The 22,245-nt window shown below is 41.1% G+C and overlaps 2 protein-coding genes across 7 annotated transcripts in view; one reads left to right on the plus strand and one right to left on the minus strand.

Annotated features, from left to right (window-relative positions):
• PASD1 (PAS domain containing repressor 1) overlaps window positions 1-3,166 on the plus strand; it is a 46,825-nt gene extending 43,659 nt beyond the window's left edge. For all 6 annotated transcript variants that reach the window (XM_031602688.2, XM_090150312.1, XM_090150310.1 and 3 more), the window contains one exon: window positions 428-3,166. In XM_031602688.2, coding sequence (XP_031458548.2) covers window positions 428-598 — 171 coding nt within the window. In that variant the 3' untranslated portion in view covers window positions 599-3,166. The remainder of the gene's footprint in view (window positions 1-427) is intronic.
• A 3,803-nt stretch (window positions 3,167-6,969) lies between these two features.
• The window catches only part of TBC1D8B (TBC1 domain family member 8B), a 31,549-nt gene continuing 16,273 nt past the window's right edge, over window positions 6,970-22,245 (minus strand). Inside the window, exons 7-21 of the mRNA XM_031602686.2 lie at window positions 21,441-21,605; window positions 19,976-20,125; window positions 17,669-17,819; window positions 16,603-16,817; window positions 16,053-16,170; window positions 15,061-15,346; window positions 13,264-13,393; window positions 12,241-12,339; window positions 11,007-11,075; window positions 10,552-10,792; window positions 9,656-9,721; window positions 9,292-9,375; window positions 8,269-8,325; window positions 7,899-7,996; window positions 6,970-7,543 (exon numbers count right to left, since the gene is read on the minus strand). Of these exons, the coding sequence (XP_031458546.1) occupies window positions 7,133-7,543; window positions 7,899-7,996; window positions 8,269-8,325; window positions 9,292-9,375; window positions 9,656-9,721; window positions 10,552-10,792; window positions 11,007-11,075; window positions 12,241-12,339; window positions 13,264-13,393; window positions 15,061-15,346; window positions 16,053-16,170; window positions 16,603-16,817; window positions 17,669-17,819; window positions 19,976-20,125; window positions 21,441-21,605 (2,340 nt within the window). The 3' untranslated portion in view covers window positions 6,970-7,132. The remainder of the gene's footprint in view (window positions 7,544-7,898; window positions 7,997-8,268; window positions 8,326-9,291; window positions 9,376-9,655; window positions 9,722-10,551; window positions 10,793-11,006; window positions 11,076-12,240; window positions 12,340-13,263; window positions 13,394-15,060; window positions 15,347-16,052; window positions 16,171-16,602; window positions 16,818-17,668; window positions 17,820-19,975; window positions 20,126-21,440; window positions 21,606-22,245) is intronic.

Consider the following 22,245-nt stretch of genomic DNA (forward strand, 5'->3'; position numbering starts at 1 on the left):
GAACAGGAATAGATAGGGCTGGAGTTACACTGCAGGGCTGCATTTGGAGTGGGAAATAAATTGTTGGAAGCATGGGCAGGAACTGCTGTAAGCCCTGAGAACAGCAGCGTGGCAGCGTGCAGGAGGTGAAAGCTTCAGTCAGCAGCAAGTCGGGCCTCAGTGCCATGGCGAAGTGATGAAGCCTGCTCTGTGGGGCAGCAGCCATAGGGCTGCCCGTCCTGCAGCTGTGCTGCAGCTGCCTGCCAGAGGCCTTCAGTCTGTAGGGCTGGTAGGATGGGATCCCACTACCCTACCACGTTCTTCTGTCCTTAGCTCACCGCTGGGTGGGCACAGATCACCCTTGGGCTCTGGTACCCCTGGACAACAGCGAGGGAGGGGTGCTGGGCCTGGGACAGGTCTGATCGTCTGCCTTTGTGTCTCCCTGCAGATGCAAGGAGCTGAGGCCGTGCCAGGAGGCCCCAGCCCACGTGTGTTCCAGCCACCCCACCTCCCGCAGCAGAGCCCCCTCAGCTACTTCCTGCACCCGCAGCCGCAGGGCCGCCACACACAGGGCCAGCCCTGCAACCTGCCTGACCTGCCTGAGATGCAGCTGCCCTGACCGACTGCCGCTCACACCGGCGAGACCCCACCTCACAGAGTGGGATTGCCGTGGGGCCCAGCTGGGGTCTCCTGTTGGCATCACCGCTCAAAAGAGCCCGTGGGCTGCGAGTCTCAGCCAGGCCTGTCCCAGAGGGAGCGCACCGTGGAGCTGAGGAAGAGGAGGATGCTCACCTGGGGCTCCCGCCCACCGGAGCTGCAGACTTGGTCAGAAAGGTGTGCTTGGGGCCGGGGCCGGGATGCTGCTGCCGGTCGCAGAGCCGTGCCAGTGCTGGCTGCAGATCTTTGACCGGGAGGGGACAGCCGCCCGGCTGCGTGCAGGTTGGCTGAGGTCCCCGTGGGGATGGCGGCACTGCAGACGAGCCCTGTCCCATCAGGGCCGCGGTGCTGGAAGTCACTGTGATGCTGATCCCAGCGCCCGCAGCACTGCAGGGCTCCCGTGTGTACATAGCTCGTCTCGCTCTCGTAGGTCCGTCGTGGAGTTTTTCCTTATTTCTATACCTCAACCCCACCATTTTGTTTTCCAGGAGATTGGATAATGCTGCTAACTTATGTAACACCACTTTTGCCTGAATTTCTTACTGTTGTTAAACCAGCTCACATCACAACCAGTAAGATATTCCTCATCTTTTATTTTGGTTAACAAGTGCAGAGAAATTTATATGGTTTTTACTCCCTGTAGCCAAATATTTTTCAGGTTACCTACAAAGAACCTTTACTCTTTCTCCTCTGTCATTCTGTTCTGATCCAGGTGGATGTTGTTGTATATGTTTCTTAACATGAAAACAAACCAACACAGTAGAACACCATATGACAGCAAACTTTGTGGTTTTGCTCGGTCAGATTTCAGACTGACAAACCCATCACAGTGACACAGGCGATGTTACAAGCCCATAGGGTCAGCAATAAATTGTATTTTTGTAAATTGCCACTTTTTAAGTATATGTTTATATTTATGAATTGAAAACTAGTCTGCTCCTCAGTGGGTGTATAGCTGTGTCCCTCCTGTTTGTGTCATTCCAAAGGGAAAAGGAACACCTACATTTCTGAGGCGCTGGGGGCTGAGCACTAACCGTGGGCACTGCTGGAGCCCAAACACAGATGAAGGTGTAGGCCGTTGCTTTCAGCTTTGCAGGAAGGTGGGGAGGAAAACGTGCACACGCAGAGGCACACACTTACACCAAGGATACACTATTGTACGCAGTTTATGTCTCAGTGTTGCTGCTGGGAGAAGGCTGCAGCACGGTGGCTGTCCTGCACGTCCCCCCCATCATGCCAGCCCTGTGTGGCTGCGCTCCTGTGAGCAGTGCTTGGCACGGAGGGAATTCACTGCCTTGCAAGGAGAGGGGCTGGGGGTGGGGGGTGTGCAGGATGGGGCCGTGCCCTTCCACAGCCCTCCTGATGGCACTGGGCTGCATGGTGATGGGGAGGGCTGTGGGGGGGCACGGCTGTCCATCGCTCACAGCCTCGCAGCAGGGAGCAGGGGAGGTTTGCAAGGATGTTTACAGGTGAGATTGGCCTTGCTGAAACAAGCAACCTAAAACATGCACTTTATCACACCCCCCCTTTCTTTCCAGCACCCACCCCAGCCGTTGGCACAGCCGCTCGTGGGCCTGATGCCACCTGGGCAGAGCTGTGTGTGCCGTGGGCCAAAATCCCAGAGCCTCTGCTCAGCCTGCATCCAACCGGGCACGGCAGGCTCAGGGCCATGGGATTTTTGCCTTAGTTATCAGTCACACTCAAAGAATTAATGACTAAATGAATCTTCTTATTCAGGTGAGTTCATTTACCTCGGTGATAGCTACGACCTGTGTTTTTGGGATCCCTTTGGAATTGAGGGTTGCTGGTGGGTTTGGTTCCCCCCTGGGTGCTGATGAGAGAACAGAAGTGTGAGCGGTGCTGCCTGCACCACGGGCTGGGCTCCAGCACCAGCGCTCAGTGACATCCTGAGGCTTTCTAGCACACAAGCACCCATGTGCTAGCTCTCTCTCCCTTCATATATAGATATACAGGTGTGTGTGTTTGTAATATACATATATATGTATGTATGTGTGTATCTCTATCTACAGGCCACACAATTCCAGACCTCTGAAAACACAGGCAGCTTTAATTACTAAAGTCTTGCACTTTTAGCGTATTTGTACATATAAGCTAAAGCCTGGTGGTGCAATCAGGCTGGTTTGACAAACACAGCGAAAAATTGACTGTATATATTGTAACATACTCTGTGTAAAAGAAGAAAAATCTTAGAAGTGACTATAAATCTTGGTTTATTTTATATGATGTCAAATATAGATACATTTATAAATGTTATTATTCTTAAAAGTATTTTGTAATGGGAAAAAGAAAGTGTCTTATGAAGATGAAGAGTAAAGATTTTATTCTTGTCTTGAATCTATGTCGCTGCACAGCTCCGTTGGATGGGAACCTGTGCATTTTGAGAAGCTTTAAACAGATTATACATGGTATTTTCAAAAAAAAAATTAAAAAAAAAAAAAGAAAAAAAAGAACAAAGAAAGAAAGGAAGAAAGAAAGAAATAAAAGCATACCTGTAAGACCTCTTACACAACTGTGCTGTTGTTTTTCCCAGGCAGTACCGGTCAGCTGGAGGGCCGGACTCTGCTCCTTGCTCTCCAGGAGTGCAGGAGCTGTCACACACACAAGTACACACTGGCTGGAGGGATGGGGCTCAAGCCAGGGACTGGGATTTTCCTGACCACTGCCAGAGGCGATAGGGGCAGAGCATGAGCCAGGAAGAACAAGGCACCATGGCACACGATCCGTGTTTTAATTTGGGTGCAAAAATGAGTAATGCCACTCTTCCTGGACTAACTCAGCAGCCATCCCAGCATGGAAACAAGCTCAGGTTGTGCACAAGGCTGAACTGGTCCCAGTCTGCAAAACCTGGGTCCACTCTTTTCCTCACCCTTAGGGGAGGTTAAAGGCCTACTGTGCTTTTTCTATGGCTCAGTCCTTCCTAAGAATGTCTTTAACATAACTGATGCTTTTGAACAAACTTCTGAAGCAGGCTATCGTGGGAAAGAACAGTGCTTCAAACACATTATTTTTTCTTAAGTGAAACATATTTTATTTAACACCCCATTTGTCTTACAGTACTTTTACATACAACACGTTGTATAAAAAGCCAACCTGCCAACACAGATGTGTTGCCTTCTTGGTAAAGTGACAAAGCTGTAGCAAAGAAAATAGCCTGTTCTTCCTGGAGACAAATTGCAGTACTTCATTTTAAGTCCAGACAGCAACTGCAGTCACAATCCACAATCACTATCCAGGTTCTTGGATAGTACAACTGGATGAGAAATTTCTAAGAGATTCAACATACGGCTACCTCTTACTTGCTATATATTAGCAATTTCTTCTTAAAAATATACTATTAGAATGTCATTAGAATGAGGAACAAGCGGTTTGTCTTAGGAATGGACTGACACAGATGGGGCATTTTCTGAATCACACAGCAGCGACCATTTCTAAGCCCCAGTTTTATTACAAACAGTTCACCCCGTGGTAGAAAAGGCCCAAGGGCTGTTCCTTGCGCTGTGTTCAGGCCCTGGGGTGACCACTGCTGAGTGCAGCACACAGCGGGGCACAGCAGCTGCTCCTCGTGCTGGCCGGAGCTCAGCCAGTGCCACACAATGGGGGACACCAGGCTCAGAGGCTGCACCCCTGGGCACAGGGCTACGTTTGACAAAGGCATTTGATGCGTGTGTCAGCGATAATGATGGCCCAAAGGGGCTGTGCAGTTTGCACCAACAGCTGCTGGGAACGTTCTGGCACAAGTCACCATGGCATAGCTGCCTGGTCACACTGGTGACACCGCAGCAGAGTGCAATTTAAAAACTGTATGAACAGCAGTGTTAGCGACCTAACGCTAGCTGCTGCGTGTGCTTTTATGTGATGGGTGCACATTCACTTAGTTCCTAAGACAGGACCATGAGATAATGGGGATCGTTACAGAAAAAAAATGACAGATTTGAAATGACACGTCTGTACTTACTTAACCACGCCGCTCGCTACTGATGGATAAGCTGCTGAAAGTTCAAAACCACATCTAAAAGCCTCCAAGTGACAACGTGAATGGAAGTCCCCCTGCAGGGAAGGGCTGTGAGCACAGCGGGCTGCTTCCCCACTGAGCTCTTGCAGCACAAGTGTGCCCACCCGCCGAGTCCCCCGCAGTACGATGCCATCACGGGTTCACCTTTGCAACACCAAATACATTTTAGATATATATATATATTTAAATCACACGCTGGTCACCCCTCTGTAACACAGATATGACAACTGGCAAGGATTGCTGTGCAATTGGTAACGGCTCTATAGTTTCTTGGATTGACTGTAATAGAAACTGGTATTTCAAGAAGTTGCTCAGTTTTGCATAACCAAACTATGTAATAACAGAGGGCCACTGTATTTTGCAGGTTCCTTGTACAGTCTTTTGTACTTAATTTCATCCTGTATGTACTTTTTAAAAAACATCTTGGCCCTCCACCAAAAAATGTAATTGAGTTTTAAGACTTTCACGTCCCTGTGCTACGTAGCTTAGTGAACAGCCTATACCTTTGAATGTCTCTTGAAATTTGCAGTACCCACCATGGACCTACAAAAGCATTTTGCTTGGGCAGATGTATCTCTTTTCATGGGGCTCTGTTCATCTTCAGCTGCTTACATAAGAATTACACACTAGCAAACCTTACCTGAGCACATCCTAGACCAGAACATCAGTTATCATCTGCTCCGTGCTTCGCAAACAGCATCAGGAAAACATTTACACAGTGTTGCCCTAGTTTGCCTCAGAAACATACATATGAATAAGTTAGTTTGTATATTCTATGCACCAATATACAGAGCAGCAGTATGCTGTATCAAGTGGGACTGCTTCACAAAGGTTTCTGAAAAAATCTTCATAATTTTTCACAAATATCTTTTTGGAGTTACTGCTTGCTCAATAAAACTAATACCTGAGAGTATAGGGGAGAGAAAGTCATTCATACATTCATTATTCCAGATCAAAACTGCATTCTTTAGAAGCAGCACAAGAACTTTAATACCAATTTGCAATGGTGGCATTTCAACAAGCTTATAACATGAAAGTCATGTTGTTCCTCGTTCCTTTTAGTATTGCAAGAAAAGCAACCAATAGTGAACGATACCATCCCCATTCTGCTTCTTTACAAAAAACATGCACAGTATAAAAATAATGCTGCTCTGCAGAGAGAGTTTGTCATACAGACTTTTAAAAACAGCTCTTTTGAACCTGTTTAATGTTGTTAAAATACAGGCCTCCCCAACTTTCTGTAAATCCATTGTAGCACAAGCTACAATGTCAAATTCCACCAGGAAAGCACTGGCAGAGCTTACTTCCCCAGCATCTTCACTACATCATTTTTATGCACATAAAAAATTCCACTTGAGGTTCACAAACATTTTGTTGTTGCCATGAATCCTGGCAGACAGAAAATATTAAAGCAGCAATAAACCACAGAGCTGTAAAAAAGAATTCATTATCACTTGGTTAGGGTGTGGACCCAGCATAGGCAAAGGAGCAACTGTAATCTGTCCCTAACAGTGCCAAGGTCAGCATCCAGCTTATCTGGAAGCAGCTAAGGATGGTCTGTCCTTGGACCTTCCAAGCGCTATATATTTCTTCACCATGTTCCTAAGATGCCAACAATGGCTCTTACAAGATTAGTGATAACCACCATGGGATCAGCCACTGCTCTCCCCTCGTTTCAGCAATCTATTCCAGCCTTTGCATCTGCCTGCAACCTAGTAGACCAAGCAGCTTATACCATTTTTGCTTAAACTGAAAGAGGATTGATAGGAAAATACAAAGAGATCTCAAATATAGGCTGAGCTACAAAAGCAGGAAATTAGTTTTAAGGGCCACACTGCAAAAACTGAGACACGGGCCAAGAGAAGGCAGTTTGCAAAGTGACGATGAGGGGCTGAAATCTGTCACAGGGACCACTGGTGACACCAAAGCAGGGAACTGTGAGCAGGGCTGCTTTCTTCCCTAACCTGAGGCTCCTGCACCCACTGTAGCTACCAGCTGAAACTTCTGTTCTTAGTCTTCACCATGTTCCTGTCCACGTGCAAGTTTGGAAATAGCTAACCTGGAAGTCAACCTCTGAGCTGTTGACAATTCATTTTAAGTGGAAAATGTCCAGATAGAAGTCATGACATTTATCACAGAAATAGAAATGACAGTGGGGAGCACACACCATAACAGCTGTCAGTTTGTCACAGGTCACACCTAGTATTTCCTACCAATGTTGCATATTTTAATAGTATGATAGGCAGTTTATTCTTCAGCTCCTGCTTGGATTGAAACTTACTAACAATGCAAGAAAGTGATTGTGCTTCAAACTATTTTTATTTACATGAAAGCATACGAGTAATCTGACATTTAAAGCTAAATCTTCAAACCCCATTCCCTATGTAAACAACGTACTCAATTTCCGTAGTAACAACCTTCATCTGCCAGTGCTCTATGTACTTAATTCAGAGTCAAAGGAAATTACACTCTAGTTCTTGCTTTAAGTTGTAAATTTTTAGCGCTCTCTATTCTAGTTTTTATCTCATGAGGTTTCTCAAAAAATCTCACAAAGGCTGGCTCGTTCAGTAAGGATGCCAGAATCTGTTCAAAGGCAAAAGACCATTCGTGGTTCTTTCTCAGACTCTGTGCTCCATTGCCTTCAGTCTGCTCAGAGCTGCCTTCCTCCTGTCCTTTCTGGGGGCTTTCAGCAGACACCTCTGTTGTGGCAGCCAGACTTCTGACTGGTGATGTAGGACTCTGAAGCCTTCTTCCAACTTCTTCCATCTTCAGCAGGAGACTGGTAACCACTGCTATAGCACGGTACAACAGTTCCTCCTCAGGATCTCCGTGGAATAGATTGTACAGAGTTTTTGAGAACTGGATGAACTGAGACTGAACAGATACACAGATAAGACTATTCAGAAAACAGCAACACAACTCTCCTGTTTCACTACACACTGCAATCTCAATCCAGTGCTTGCAGCTGCTGGGCACTGCTGCAAAAAACTGCTCTACTGGCAGTATAGTCATGGACCCTGGTAAACCTGTGTGTCTGTAAGCCCCCCTCTTACAGTCTACAGTAAACTTACAGTTAAAGTAGTTTAGAAAATAAACAGTGTCATCATTAACATGTAGGTCTGGAATGTAAGGGATCCTAAGAAACCTTTAGAAAAATACTAACAGAACTTAAAAAGAAATACAGAAATGAAAAATCAGGAACGTGATACTCTGACACAGATAATTTTACCTGATTCATTCTTGGCAAATCCTTAATGTTTTCTTCTTTTTTAAGGAGTTCATCTTGCCATTGCTTCAGATAGGCCTGAATATCAACTTTGCCCTTCCCTATTTGAGAAAAATAAATAAATAAACGAAGTGAGCAAACAAGAACTGAGAGCTTCTATGAGGTATGTGAGCAGAACAACTGCATCCCCCATGTCATTCCTTCAGAGCTGTGGGGCCAAGATCAGAATTTACTTCACTCCCTCCTCCACAGGACTACACTTACAGAAGTGGCCATAATGTTAGCACTACACTGGAGATTATGTGAGTTACTGTACTTTGTCAGCATGCACTTTCCAAACCCTGCTCCCACAAAAGACTCCAGGATTCTCTACCTTTTTCTGGGCTGCTCTTCAAAGCATCACTTTCAAGACTATCCCCAGCAGATGAAACTAGAGTTTAGAAGAAAAAAAAAAGTTATTGCTTTGAGAAAGGAGGATCACTACTTCACTTCCTTTTATCAAAAATCCTTTCCTTAAGAAGCAAGACCCCCAAAAGACCTCCCCCACAAAGAAACCATGTGGCAAAATCTGTATTCCTTCCGAAAAAAATAGAAGCCACCACAATGCTGGAGACAGCAAAAAACTACAATCAGCCATATCAAGTATTCAGAATGCTTTACGGTCCATGCGTTGAACAGTGCTGAGGACAGGATCAACATGATATGGATAAGACACTTTTGGATAGTTCCTAAAAATCAAAAAGGATCTTTCTTCTGAAGATGTAAAACCAAACAGTTTTCCAACTCCATAAATTTAAATCCCATATTTGATTATTTTTTTCAACTTACATGATTTAAAATATAAACAAAGAATTTTGAAACCCAGTCTCAGAGTCATCATATATTTGGTTACTAAATTTCTTGAAGCAGGAAATATCATCTCTTGAATGCAATGAAACTGCAATGGCCACCATTTCAACAACTGCTGTAACAGAAAGGCTTCCTACTATGCTGAAAAATGCTGACCAAATATACTCCTGTATTTCAGTAAACACTTGCAGCCTTCGAATTCATTCATCAGGCATACCCAATTCAGGTCAGAACATCACTATTCTGTGTGCAGCTGCCAATGAAATGGCCCCTAAACGATGCTCATAATGAAGCCACATGCTGCTACAGAAGAAAACTACTGTGAGGAGAGATGGTTACCCACAAATTCTGCACTGCTTTGTATGACAACAGAGCTATTTACAGAACATCTTCTCAGAAGATTCTTGCTAACAGTAACATGATTTGCTGGAACAGGTGAATTCGAATCAGATTTCAGGAGGGTTTCAGAAGAAAACTCCCCATTTTTTCACCATGAGATAATTAACAGAATCCTTCCAGTATTCAGCAGGCAAAGTCACACACTTACCATTGAGTTGACTGAAGTGCATCAGTTCTTCTTTTGAAAGATCAACGCCTTTGGAAGGGCTTAGAGATTCCACTTCAGTAAAAGCTGCAATAAATAATTGAATAAAGTGGTTTTGGAGCTCCGAAGCATGCCAAAGGAGGGAGAAAAAGCAAAAGCTTTAGACTCATATATCATCCCTACGAACAAAACGGAAACGGTGTTTGAATGTATTAAGTACTTCCCAAAGCGTACATCACCCCGCAAAAAAATATTACAGCTACCGGACTGAACTGCAGCCAGAGCTAGTGACTGCAGGAAAAGAGAAAAGCTAAAAAAACAAAAACAAACAAACAAAAAAACCCGCCAGGAACAGCCTCTTACTCACCTGGAGGGATGTGCAACTTAAAAAGAAACTTGAGTTTGTCAGTGAAACTTCCATTATACATAGTATCTGTTTGAGACAAGAGGAAAACAGGCTATTCAACTGGACCAAGATTTAAAATACCCTCTTAACCTACACAACCACAATCCACAGACACTGGAACAGGACATGTCAAATCCTACATGGAGTGCAACTAGAGATGAAGCTTAAAGAAATACCAGCTGCAACTAAGCCTAGGGTTTGCCTACTCTGAGGAAAGAATGCGACAAAATTTTAGCACACTATCCCATGAAGTATTTCTGAATACCCAGTGAAACACAAAAGCATGCTCACTAATTAGATTGCAACACACCTGTGACAAGCTAACACTGAGGTTACAGAAGAAAGTACAGAGCACAGGATGCCTGCAACTTACTGAAATAAAACCACAGCACCAAAGAAACGTAGCATCAAAGTCTTCCCAGCATTTGCTTTTCCTATTTTTACTCCTGAGCTTTGAAAACAAGATGAAAGGAACAGAGTAGCAGCTTTGAAAACTTTCAGTTCCCCAGAGGTATAAAACACTGGTTATCTTGCATGATCTGTGTATGAGACAGCTTACAGAGTGAGGAAGCATTTATTATCAAAACCACAAGCTCATGCCATTTTTTTGATAGTAAAGCTGGATTTAAATATAATTTCAAATAAGAGATTGCCCTCCAGGGGGATTAACATTTCAGAGAGGTTACTAATTTGTAAAGCTCTCTGTTAGCTATTTCAGTATAGTTCAGGATAATTTGACCCTAAAATCAGAGGCTCCTTAAACTCTCTATATGTGCGCAGGAGGCGATAACGCTCAGGACTGCTTCCAAAATGGAGTTCCCTAGTGAATGTACTATGCATATGTGTTGTTCTCCTACCAAGAACACAGGAAAATTGTTTGAAGTTGATAAGGCCATGGCAGTTCTCATCCATCAGTCTGAATGTCCACAATGCAATAGAGTCTCTGTTTGCACAGTGCGACCATGGGCTCAGCAGATGACAAAGAACTCTGAATTGCTGGCAATCAATTCGATACTGCTCAAGATACGGCAGGCTGGCATCGTGGTGTTCTAAAACAGGACTGTTTACATTCCAATAGCAGGAAAGAAAGTGTTCCCTCTGCAAAGGGAAGGTTATAGATGTTAGACTGTATGAAGAAACAACTATTTATCTGGGTTAAAGAAGTGGGGAGTCAACTGTGTAATTTGCTTTTAAGTAGACATATAAAAAATATGATGAATCTAGCCTTCATCTCCCTTAAAACTATTCCACATTCTTCATTTTGTCCACCATTAGGATAGATGTTTGAGAAGTGATGAAGATGGCATATTACCTTGAATAATTCATAAAGCTCATCAAGATCATTAGGACTGAATTTTACATCCTGAGACACAACACGAAGCTGAAACAAAATTAAGAAAAAATTAATGAGTAGTCTCTTTTTGGAATAAGCCCATAAAATGTGAGAGACATAAACTTAGACTAAAAAAACAGTTTGAGCATTCCAGGTTTTGGCATGTTAGAATTAGCAGTAAAAACAGAATTGCTTCTTAAAAGCAACTAGAGGGTGATCAGAAGGAGATGAATGGGAGAAATAATTTCTCCCTAAAAGGGAAACAAAGCATCATTTGCATACATGGAGCCTATGCTTTGAAACCCAAGAGATACAACTTGAATGTTAGACTATAATGAACTAGTATACAGCTTTCTTTATAATGGACAAATGCACATTCAGCCCTTACTTGTGAAGCTGAATCCCCATTTTTAAATGATGAAGAAAAAAAAAAACAACAGGATATTCAAACAAGACCAGTATCTATCTTCACAAGATGTATGTTTTGTAAAATGAAATACAACAGATAACAGCTTAGCTCAATACACAGCATTTAGTATTGGTTGCTACAAGCCACATCTACTACTGATAAAAGCAATGCTTGCTAAGTAGACAACTATTACTGCCAGTTACTGCAAATAAGGCAATGAAAAAAGCAGACAAACCAAGAAAGTACCTTGCAACCCCTACCTTCATTCAGGAGCCTGAAATAAAAGAACGATGCTGATAGCTGAAGAGCTGCTACACCAAGCACACATTCCCATACACCCACACACACCACAGACACAACAAGCAACACTTGGTGAATACTGACAATAATGCAGTACAATAATCTCTTTGGTGACATCTGGGATGGCTTCCACAAGAAAAAATGTAAGTAATTAATTGTCTTACTGAAGCACTATGTCTCAAAGAGAAATGCATTTACAATTTAAGAACAGCAGAAAGAAATATAGGGCAGCCTGTTCCCATTGATGCAAAATGTCTAAGTTATGCCAGCTTTTAGAAGCTGTATGTGATTATGGCATCTGTAATGAGAGCAGAAGATCATGCTGTGATTCAAAGACTGAAAACATCACAACCCAAACCTCACCTAACAGACACCTGGCAGACAAGAGGGATTTCAGCCTACAAAATGACTTATTTGGCTTTGGAAATTGTAGCTGTTCTTAAGATTTTCCAAAAAGGAAGGAATTTTAACAGAGGAAAGGGTTTTGTTCTTCAAGTCACTCACCACATTCTGCTTGGTTGTAGCTTCTAATGTCTGGATCACATAAAGCCTGTTTCTGCAGCGCATGCTCTCAACATCTTCATACCGAATATCACCGTATCTCTATGAAGAAAAATACAGTTCTATGAAATCGACTGCTGTTAGATACATTTAAGGTATTTTCGTCTTTTCTGCATCAAAATACAAGTGTGGATGCACAGGAAGACCACAGAAACTGAGCAAAGAATCATTTATTACCACATCAAGACTCTCAATATATAGTGCAATTTTAAAAAAGAAAGTGTTTAAAAGACTGATGAAGGAAGAGAAGAAACTGCAGTTCACAGTATGGGAAGACAAAGTCTAATGCATATGTTGTCAGGTTTGAAGTTCACGTTAGTGAACTCTAGGTGGAGGAGAAACCTACCTACAAATGGATTAATACCCCGATCTAAAACTGAGGACAGAAGGAGAAGCTAGATCTATATCCTCCCCGGTACTAGAAAGCTAGACTCTGCAAAAATCAAAGCATTACACTGAAAGGAAATGCTAGAAGATCCTAACTGATCCTCCTCACCCAGCACATCCCAAAACATCCATTTCACAAGTACAGAAAGCTAATTACGTACAGTTTCCTGCAGCAGCCATTATGTCAGATGTTACCACCATCTGCAGCGTAAAGTAATCAGACTCAAATGAGTAAACACCAGCTTTGTTTCTCCTGTGCTTTGTTTGTCACTGAGCTGACATACTACTAGATGCTATCAGACTGAATGAAGGATGACAATACATGACCTGTGATAAGTCCAGGGAACTCCACTCAGGACAACCTAGCAAGCACATTCTAAGGCAGTTAAAGAAAAAGACAGACAAAAAATATAAAACCACATCTATCTTCTAATGTATATGGTTTTCAGCGAGCCTCAGCAAAATGCACACCATAATCCCTACCACTCTAGAAAGGTTTCCTACACTAGTTTGAACAACATAGTCTGCACAACATAAACACTGTGTGGGGTGCAAAAACATACCCACAAAAACACATACTTCATTTGACTCCCGGATCAAATCAGTAATGTCCACTTTTGGGTGGTCACCCTTTGCATCGGTGAGGTTGGAGCCCTGCTGCACAGCTGGAGGCAAAGGACTGTCTTTGTTGGTGACGCTGTCAAAAAACCTGCATGAAGCAAACACATGAGAAATCAGCAGGAAGCAGATTATCACAACAAAATGGTAGCATCAGCATCTACCGTAAAAACATGAGCATAAATAGCAAATTAACATCAATGTGCAAAAGTGGCAACGAATACCAGCATGAAAAGCATAAATCTGATGTAACAGTAGTACAGATACACAAATGCAGGAACCCACAACCCAGAGAAGGCTGTAGAGCCTTGAAATTTTCAAGACATAGCTAGACAGTAACACAGCTGATGTGACCCAGTGCTAACAGTAATCCTTTCTGCAGGTGGAAGTTGCACCAGAGGCCTCCAGAGTCCCCTCTGGAGTCCACTTGATTTCTCCTGGTTCTCAGTGTGCCACAACCAGGGGAGAGGAATGGAGCCTTGTGCTGAACTGTGACCCAGGCAGTCTTAATTCCCTCGGATGCATAGGCCAAGACATGCCTGATCTATACTACTCATCACACCTACATAACCAGGCTAAACAGTTCCAACATGGAGGTTAGCCAATTCTTTGGCCAGCACTGAGAAACAAATGTCTATGAGTGACAGCTTCCTTTTTTTGGAGGTGACACAAACCACTGCCATCATTTTATAAATACACCAGAATGCTGCAGGCTGGATAAACTGTGCAACGGAAGTGTTGCAGCCAAATAAAATGCTGAAAGTCAAAGTACAAAACAAGTTTACAATAATCACCAAAATATTGGGTGTCAGGTGGAAGTGGCAGTTTACTTGGTTGAAGTGAAACTTAAAACTCCACTCTGCTTTTAGATTTTATAATTTAATAAATCAAAAAAATGAGTGAATGTGCTCTTACTGCTATTGCTTTTAAGTGCTTAAAATTTAAACAAGCAGTTATGTTTTAAAATAAGCACCAGGCTGCATGGTGTCTTAAAATAAAAACACATTTTCCTCATTAATTCCGTAGTTCCTACCCCATCCAAACATGCAACATTTAAAAATCTGGCTGAAGGGAAATTCTTATTATCACTGCATAACAATTACAACTCACGACTCATAGAGCAGAGTCTCAGAACACTGTTTCTGTTTTAACAGTCCCTGACACAATCACAGGAGCAGCAACAGCACTATTTAGGCAGCTAGTCAAGCAAAAATTGTACAAGTAATGCATCAATTAAGAATGTACTTAATCTGAATTTTTCTTTGAATGCTAATATAGAACAGCTATCTGGTCAGAACTGTCTTCAATATCATTTTTTTTTTCTCCCTATTTTCAACCATTAACAGCAGAGGAGCCAGCAGCCAAAACAACAAGAACTGAGCTGCAGAATATTTTCTCGCCAAGTGAATGGCTGAATGTCTGAACTGTGTGGAACAGTCTTAGTGTTCTCTAGACTAGCCGACTATCATGAAAAGTCACCTTTTAGTTAAAAATAATAATAAAAACAGTTTTTACTTTAAAACACATGAAATTGCAGAGGTTCTAGCAGAACTTTAAAGGAGGATGGGATTTTCAGAGTACCGAGGCACACTTCCCAACTATCCCTTTGGGAATTTCAACCTGAGATGAGCATTTAATTAAATTACTCTGAAGCCTTTGGAATTCTTGGCCAGATGTCTCCCCACTGCCCCACGACACACCTATTTGCACTTACAGCAGCTGCTATGCTGCATTTAAGAACAAGACATGCACTGATACCTGTTGAGAACAGTCACTGCTTCGGCATCATCCTTACAAGTCAGCAACTTATCCATGTTGTACTCCAGCACTGCAAGTCCCAGCTGCAAGATTGCCTTTATTCCATCATAGAAGAAACAGTCCACCACATTGACTGCACTTTCAATAGGCAGCACACTGATAAAAAGGGTAAGGAACCAGGAGAGAGAGACCGAGGAGAAAAAAGTCATGCCCATCATGTGGTCTGTCAACTGAGGCAGATGAACTCTGATGAGCTCCTCAAATACTGCCTGATCTACCAAGGCACCTGCAGGGAGAGGATAACAAAACCACCACCCATATCTTAATAAAGAGAAGTGTACTTTTCTCAGAGCACTGGGCAGAAATCAAGCTCCTATCCAAATGCAATTTGTTGTAAAAGCAAACACAGACCTAGCTGCACAGCACCACTGTCTCCATTCCCTGTGATGGAAGCTATGCACTCTACACATGGACTTCTGCATTCCGAAAAGTATGCTGGCACTCCTGCATGTGCATGACTACTGCCAGCAATTCCCCTGTCAGCCGATGCATCCTCTCTGCAATGAGAGAGAAACCTCACAAGCAATTTTCTTCTAGAATATATATGTGCAAGCTTTAGTACTAGGCTAAGATTGCTTCTAGAACACTCAATTTCTTTTATTTCAGCTGGCTAAATTCCAATAAATAGCATGAATTGCAGCTATAATTCCAATAGAACTGTGTAATAGTCTAAGAAAATATTTCTTGAGTAGTTATCCCTAGAATAACGACAATATTTGAAAAATCACATCTATTCTCTCTTAAGAAGGGTCTTGGGAGGTTCTCTGTCACTTCCCATTTTCTACTTTACAATACTGAACCAAGCACCACAGTTTCTCTGGACTAGTTAGGCTTCAGCTCATTCCTTACTCAAAGACTTCAGCTCATTCCAGTTATCGAGGACTGATCATTATATTCAGCTCTAAATAGATTATAAGACAGACTGATGTTACCAATGATTCGACGATTGAAATAATCAGGTAGCATCCTTTCACACACAGCAACCAGCAGCCAGAATGCTTCCTCCTCCTTAGCATACAGCAGAAGTACTGATGTCAATATGTTCATTGCCTGTAAACATTTAAACAAGAAAGGAAACATGTATGAGGAAAGAGGGTGAAAACCCAACTGTATCATCATTTGTTAAGGTTATATTTCTGAAAGCCTTTTATACCATGTGTTTAGAGTTCTAGGATAACCTGCAGCCCTATTAGGTATAAGGATTCTACATTTATGTTATCAAATTCAGAGCGTAGTATTTAAAATACATAAAAATGTAATTAAGTTTTAAGAGTCTAGTAGAAATGCAGGCATAAGTGCAATGGAGATAGCAGTGTTTAACAACAAATTCAAGTACAACACAAAAGCTCATGTGACATGCTGGGATGAAATAAGTAATGCATAAGAATAAAAATAAACCGTTGCGTATTTCTGTGACTGATTTTATGAGGTACACTATACTGCCATGATGAACTCATGTTTAGGCTCTCAAAACTACTATACCTGACAATACCCAATTTGAGGATTCCTGTATGCATAAGCTGTAAGAACTCTCCGGAGGGCAGAGATTCCTGTGTCGCTTTGAAAAGCAGGATGCTCAGGTAAGGAGCGACGTAAATCACGTTCAATTTCATCAGTAGCTAAAGTGCATGTACCCAAGGACTTTTCCACCAACTCAGTGTAATAACCAGGGCTGGAGGCCATATCATTGACAGCACCTGACAATAAATATTACTGAACAGCATTAGAGAACAACAGTAGAGCATCTATGCCATTTTCTGCAATCTGTAAAAAGAAATTCTGGTGACTTTTGAGATACCTCCATCTTCTTTGTGTAACATACCAGAGTAATTCTACTGAAATTAATGGCATTCTTCTGAAATTAAAACAGAAAAGCAAAAGAAAACAAGGCTTGGAGGAAAGTTACTTTCCATTACAAAGTTGACTTTGACTTACTTTTTTCCCTGTTTCATTAAAAAGAAAGAAAAAAAAAAGCTTCCTTTCACTTCTGCTCTGACACAGTCTGACACAGGTATGTTCTACAGCAGAAACTCACAAAAATATATCAGAGTACTGGCAAGAGATTCCCTATGTGTATGAAAGTCCATAATTCCAGTACCTTTCACTCTTTAAACCAAGCAACAGTGTCTAACAAACAGCTACCAAATACTGGAGCCAAATTCTGTTCTAGGAAAACATTTTTCTTTTGGTCTGGGAACACTATCCTCCCAGAAAGCTTCAATCCAAAAAGCTGTAAAACAGGCCCAAAAACACACACTGCTTTTTAGCAAGTAGAGACACTGCAGAAACTGACTGTTCCCTTGAAGTTCACGAATAGAGCATACAGTCATTATCTTTTAGCTGAGTTTGTTGCAGAAGATGATGACACAGGTTTAGTTTGAATCAATGCTGGACATATTTTAAAGGCTCTTCTTTCAGAAAGGTTTAGATAAATTGCCACAGGAAAAAGCCTTTTTTTTTTTTTTTTCCAGACTATGGTCAGCCAGTAACAAAAACATCCATATAATACAGTCCACAAAATGAATCCATTATACTTGCTGTGCAGTACCTGAGAAGAGTAGCCAGAGCTCTCCTCTTAAGGCCTCTGGGATCCCTCTTACAACTAAATCTCGAGTCTTCTTTGTTCGAAACATGCTGACACCATGACCTCGTTCGAAAAAAAGGATATTCCAGGACTGTTCTTTCATTTTTTCTTTCAACTACAAAAATCAAAAAAAGAAGACTATTATGTACACTGGAAATTTTTTTCATGTTTCAAAAAACAAGACTATTTTTCTCTCAGTTATATTCATGTAAACTGTAAATGGCAGCACCGGTATCAGTATTGCTATCTGAAACAAACACTGATGCAGATCAGAGCCTACTGGAGGGAACTCACTTTAGCAGGGGGTTGTTGGATTAGATGGACAGGACAGTGCAAATATACAGATAAATTCTGCCATCATAGTTCTGATGCATTCCAAAAACACATTGCCATCATAATGGGTAAGCAAAATTCATCATTTTATATAATTCCTGTGGCAAAAAAAAACCTAGAGACACTTATTAAGACACTTTGTCAGCTATTTATACGTAAATACATGTTTATATGATACATACACATAAAAATCTGATCATAACTTGGGTCAATTTTAAAATATTCTTATTTTTGCTTCCTGGTACGTTTTCTTGGTAAACAGTAAATTAACAGAAGAAGGAAAAAAGATGAAATTGAGTGTAAGCAGTAGAAAAGAAAACCAAGAAAAATAGGAGGAAGCTTCAGATCGTTTCTATGTGGTTCCAGTTTTCTTTGTGCTAATCTACAAGCTCTAACAAACAAGCATTTGGCCATGATGATGCAGTGTAATTAAGCAAGTGATTACTTGCATAGTCAAATCACACTGTTACAGATATCTGCTTAATTATTCAGATAAATCAACATTCTGCCATTTCAATGTGCCTTTGAATTGTTCTTTGCTAACAGCAATGAAAATGTATTAACTCTGATACAGACAAGATAATATCCCACAGAAACTCAACAGCAAAAGCAGGCTGTTCTCCTTCCTTTCTGGCTCATCACACTTTATTGCATTACATCAGTTGACAGATTTGGAACAGGGTGGGTACAAATGGTGCAAAGCACACAGTGATGACATGACATCAGTGCCATTGTTTTGCCACTGTTTCTAAATCTCTCCTCAGTTTGTTTTTATTTAACATGAGCTCCAAATAGCAATGGGAAAGAACCAGTAATCGGGAATTTGCAAAAGAAGGAAGTCGAGCTGGATTAAGAAGGGGAACTCATCGCTGAAAACACACCCGTACTGGTTTTCCATTTAATCAAATATTTATCAACCAGAGAGAACACTTGGCAAGCCAGCAATTACCATGAGAACACAAGACAACTGTGTATGCATCTGAACGTCAAAAGCCATGTAAGTAAAACTTCCTGCAGAGGGACAGTTGGCAAAAATTCCCTCTTTAAACATAACTGAAGTTATGGCATTTTACTTGTGGAAAAAGTGGCAGCAGTGAAACAGGTCCTTTGTAAGGTACAAGATTTCTAATAAAAACCATTGATTGTGTTCCAAAAGAGCAATTCAATTAACCTAATGTAAAACAACTGATCATCAGTGGTTGCAGCCCACGAGAGATTCTAGTGCTCAGACACTGACACTGTATTTTCTACCCTTGCAGCAGTAATATTGTTAAAGCAATTAAAGGCAAACTGTAGAAAGGAAAAGTAAATTTTGCCACTTCTTTTCACTGGACTATAAAAAGAATTTTAAAATCTGTTTTTCTTTTATTCCTACCGAAGGAGTGCTTATTTTCTGATATTTGTAATATCATAAATTCCACATCTGAATTTGTCTAATTTTGCTGAAAGGCTAATTTTAAAATTAAACTCTTCTGTCCTCTTGTACACATCATGGAGAAGCAAAAATTAATACATCCAGAGTGTAATTTTGATAGATGGATGCATAAAAGAATGAAGCAATTAAGAAATCAATCACATTTCCTGATAACATTCCTCTTGTTCCTGAAGAGTTTGTAGTGACTTTGTACCTTGACAATTCAGATAGATCTGAATCATGTTCAGTATCACAAAACAAACAGCCAGTTCTTCCCTGAGGGGCTGGAAGAGCAAGAGGAATTAGCTCCATGAAGATGAGGCACATCATTATTAAACAAGTTGAGCAGAAAATTGAATACAGCCATGAAGAAGAACCATGTGGACTCAAAATAAAGGACATGGAAATGAAAGAAGACTGGCAAAGCCGCAGAGGAATCCAGCAGCCTTGCTGGAGTATGTTTTGAATATGCTTAAGTCTCTTCCAGTTAGATTCCAAAAACTGTTGGCCACTTTATCCCTTACCATTTTAGGGTCTAGATTCTCAGCATCCTGAGGATGGTAGACGGTCATTAGGGCTTCTGTACTGACAGTTTTGCTGTTATCCCTCAGATCTATCTTTGATGGTACCTCATCAAAATCCTTTGGACTGTCAGAAGCAGAACTACCTGCAACCTTAACAAATAAGTAAATAAACATTAGCAATGGTAGTTATAAACACCAAACAATCCTTCAAGAAGCAGCACTCATAGCAGAAACCATTTTGCTTCCAGACTATCCTTGTTTATCAGATTAATTTACAGGTCCCAAATTCTGTACTAAAATGTAGACTGGCATACAATTCATGTATGTACAAACAATCTTCTAAAATAAATGAACAGAATGCAGTCCCCATTCTGAACAGGCGGGCTTCAAGAGCCTGCTCTTGTAAAATTCATTTCTACAACCAAAAACTTAACAATGAAAGGACAACTATTAATTATGAAAACAGTAATAGGCAGAGACCTGACCATCAACCAAGTCAAAAGAACACCATTAATTTCAATAGAGCCACACACAGAACTACACAGAAATGCTGAGAGCATTTCGAAAACAGCATTAGAACTTGGATGCTTTTCAAAACCTGATGGAAACAATATAAGAGAACCCAAAAAACAATGCATTCAACAATAACAAAATTGTTCACATGCTCTCCTCCTACACATGGGCACTGAAATATTTACTTTTCCATACCTTAAAACCAGAGCTACAGAACTTAGCGTGCTAGGCCAAAATAACGCAGATATTACCCAAAAGAAGGTGTTCAAATTGGGAATTCCCCTGAGAAACAGACTTTAACTGTAGCTCTCCCAGTTGAGCATTTCTGCTGACATCAAACTATCTTGTTTTCATTACTCATCTGTATTTTTTAACTCTTAGGAAGCACGACCTGAACACCAAGACACACTGATATTCAGTCTGATACACTGATTGCTTTCTACCAAAAGGCATTCAGTTGTACACTTGTACACACAACTGTCATTCTTGATGCTGTTCCAGCTGATTCTAATTTTCTCAATAGAAAATCTTCTGAGAAGAGATACAGAAGCTCTAATAAGTAATGCTTTTTAGGGCTGCCTGGTAATGCTTTCTTATTTCTCATGCATTACACTAAGTACAGATTTCTTCACATCCAGAAGTAACCTTGTAATTATTCCATCCTCTTTCTAAGTCAAACAGTCATCTGACTGAAAAAAAGACACAATGAAACATAATTTTCTATGTTTTAAAGTAAAGGGGCTGAAGGCAAGAAATGGGAACACGATTTAAAAAATAGAAAAAGAGACAACTTGTTATCTAGAGGTGCAGCAGATCCTCTCTGTCTAGATTCAGACTTAAATAGTGCATGACATCAAAAATACAGATAACTATACATTAAATTCTTAGTGAGACTAGACAACCTTATTTCTAAGAGTAGCTAATGAGAAACTAGAGTTAGCTGAAGAGTTACCTCTGTATTTATATGCTGTGGACTTGAAGTTGCATTGCATTTGATTCTGAGCTTCGTGACAAGCTGTTCAAAATCTCTAACTTCAGTGAAACGAAAAGCTCTTTTTCCTTTGGTACTAATGTTGACTCCTCTGTTGGCTGGGTCAGCCTTATCCACACCTGTCACCTAGGGAGACAAGGCTGTATTAATGAGGCAAGCCATCCCAATGTATTTTACCACCTTGTTTCCAAAAGAAAAAACTATTAAAAATACACACGTACATGGAACAGCAGTAGGAAGCACCACACAAACAGAATTAGTAATGTAAGTAATGAACTGGCTATGTTACAGCTTAGTGGTCTGGAGCTGTTTTAATACAAGGCAGTAAGTATTATGTCACATGCTTTCTACAAGATACTGAACATCTCTGAAAAGGTTTTTCTCAGCAGAAAGTATGGAACATACTTGAAAATCTTGCCGCCTCCTACCTGTTGGAGCTGTTACTTTTTTTCCTACCATCAAAAAGACAGACAAGTAATGAAACGAATCAAGTTTCATGAGAACAAATTCCAGCTGTCATAATATGTGATGGCTGGAGCTGATTTTAATTGCTATTGTGAAAGAACTACATGTTAGAGTAGTTAATACACTTTAATAATGCACATACCTGTAAGATAATCAGGAATGTGTAGAGCAGCTGTCTCTGCTGATGTTTTTACATTGTTACAGAAAAGGAAAGGAAGACAGACTAAATGAAAGAACTCTGTGTTACTGCAGAACAAATAGTGAGGGCCTGACAAACTACAAGGGCATAATTTCGTCAGCT

Source organism: Phasianus colchicus, chromosome 14 (genome assembly GCF_987193195.1).
Source record: "Phasianus colchicus chromosome 14, bPhaCol1.hap1.1, whole genome shotgun sequence".
Lineage (NCBI taxonomy): Eukaryota > Metazoa > Chordata > Aves > Galliformes > Phasianidae > Phasianus > Phasianus colchicus.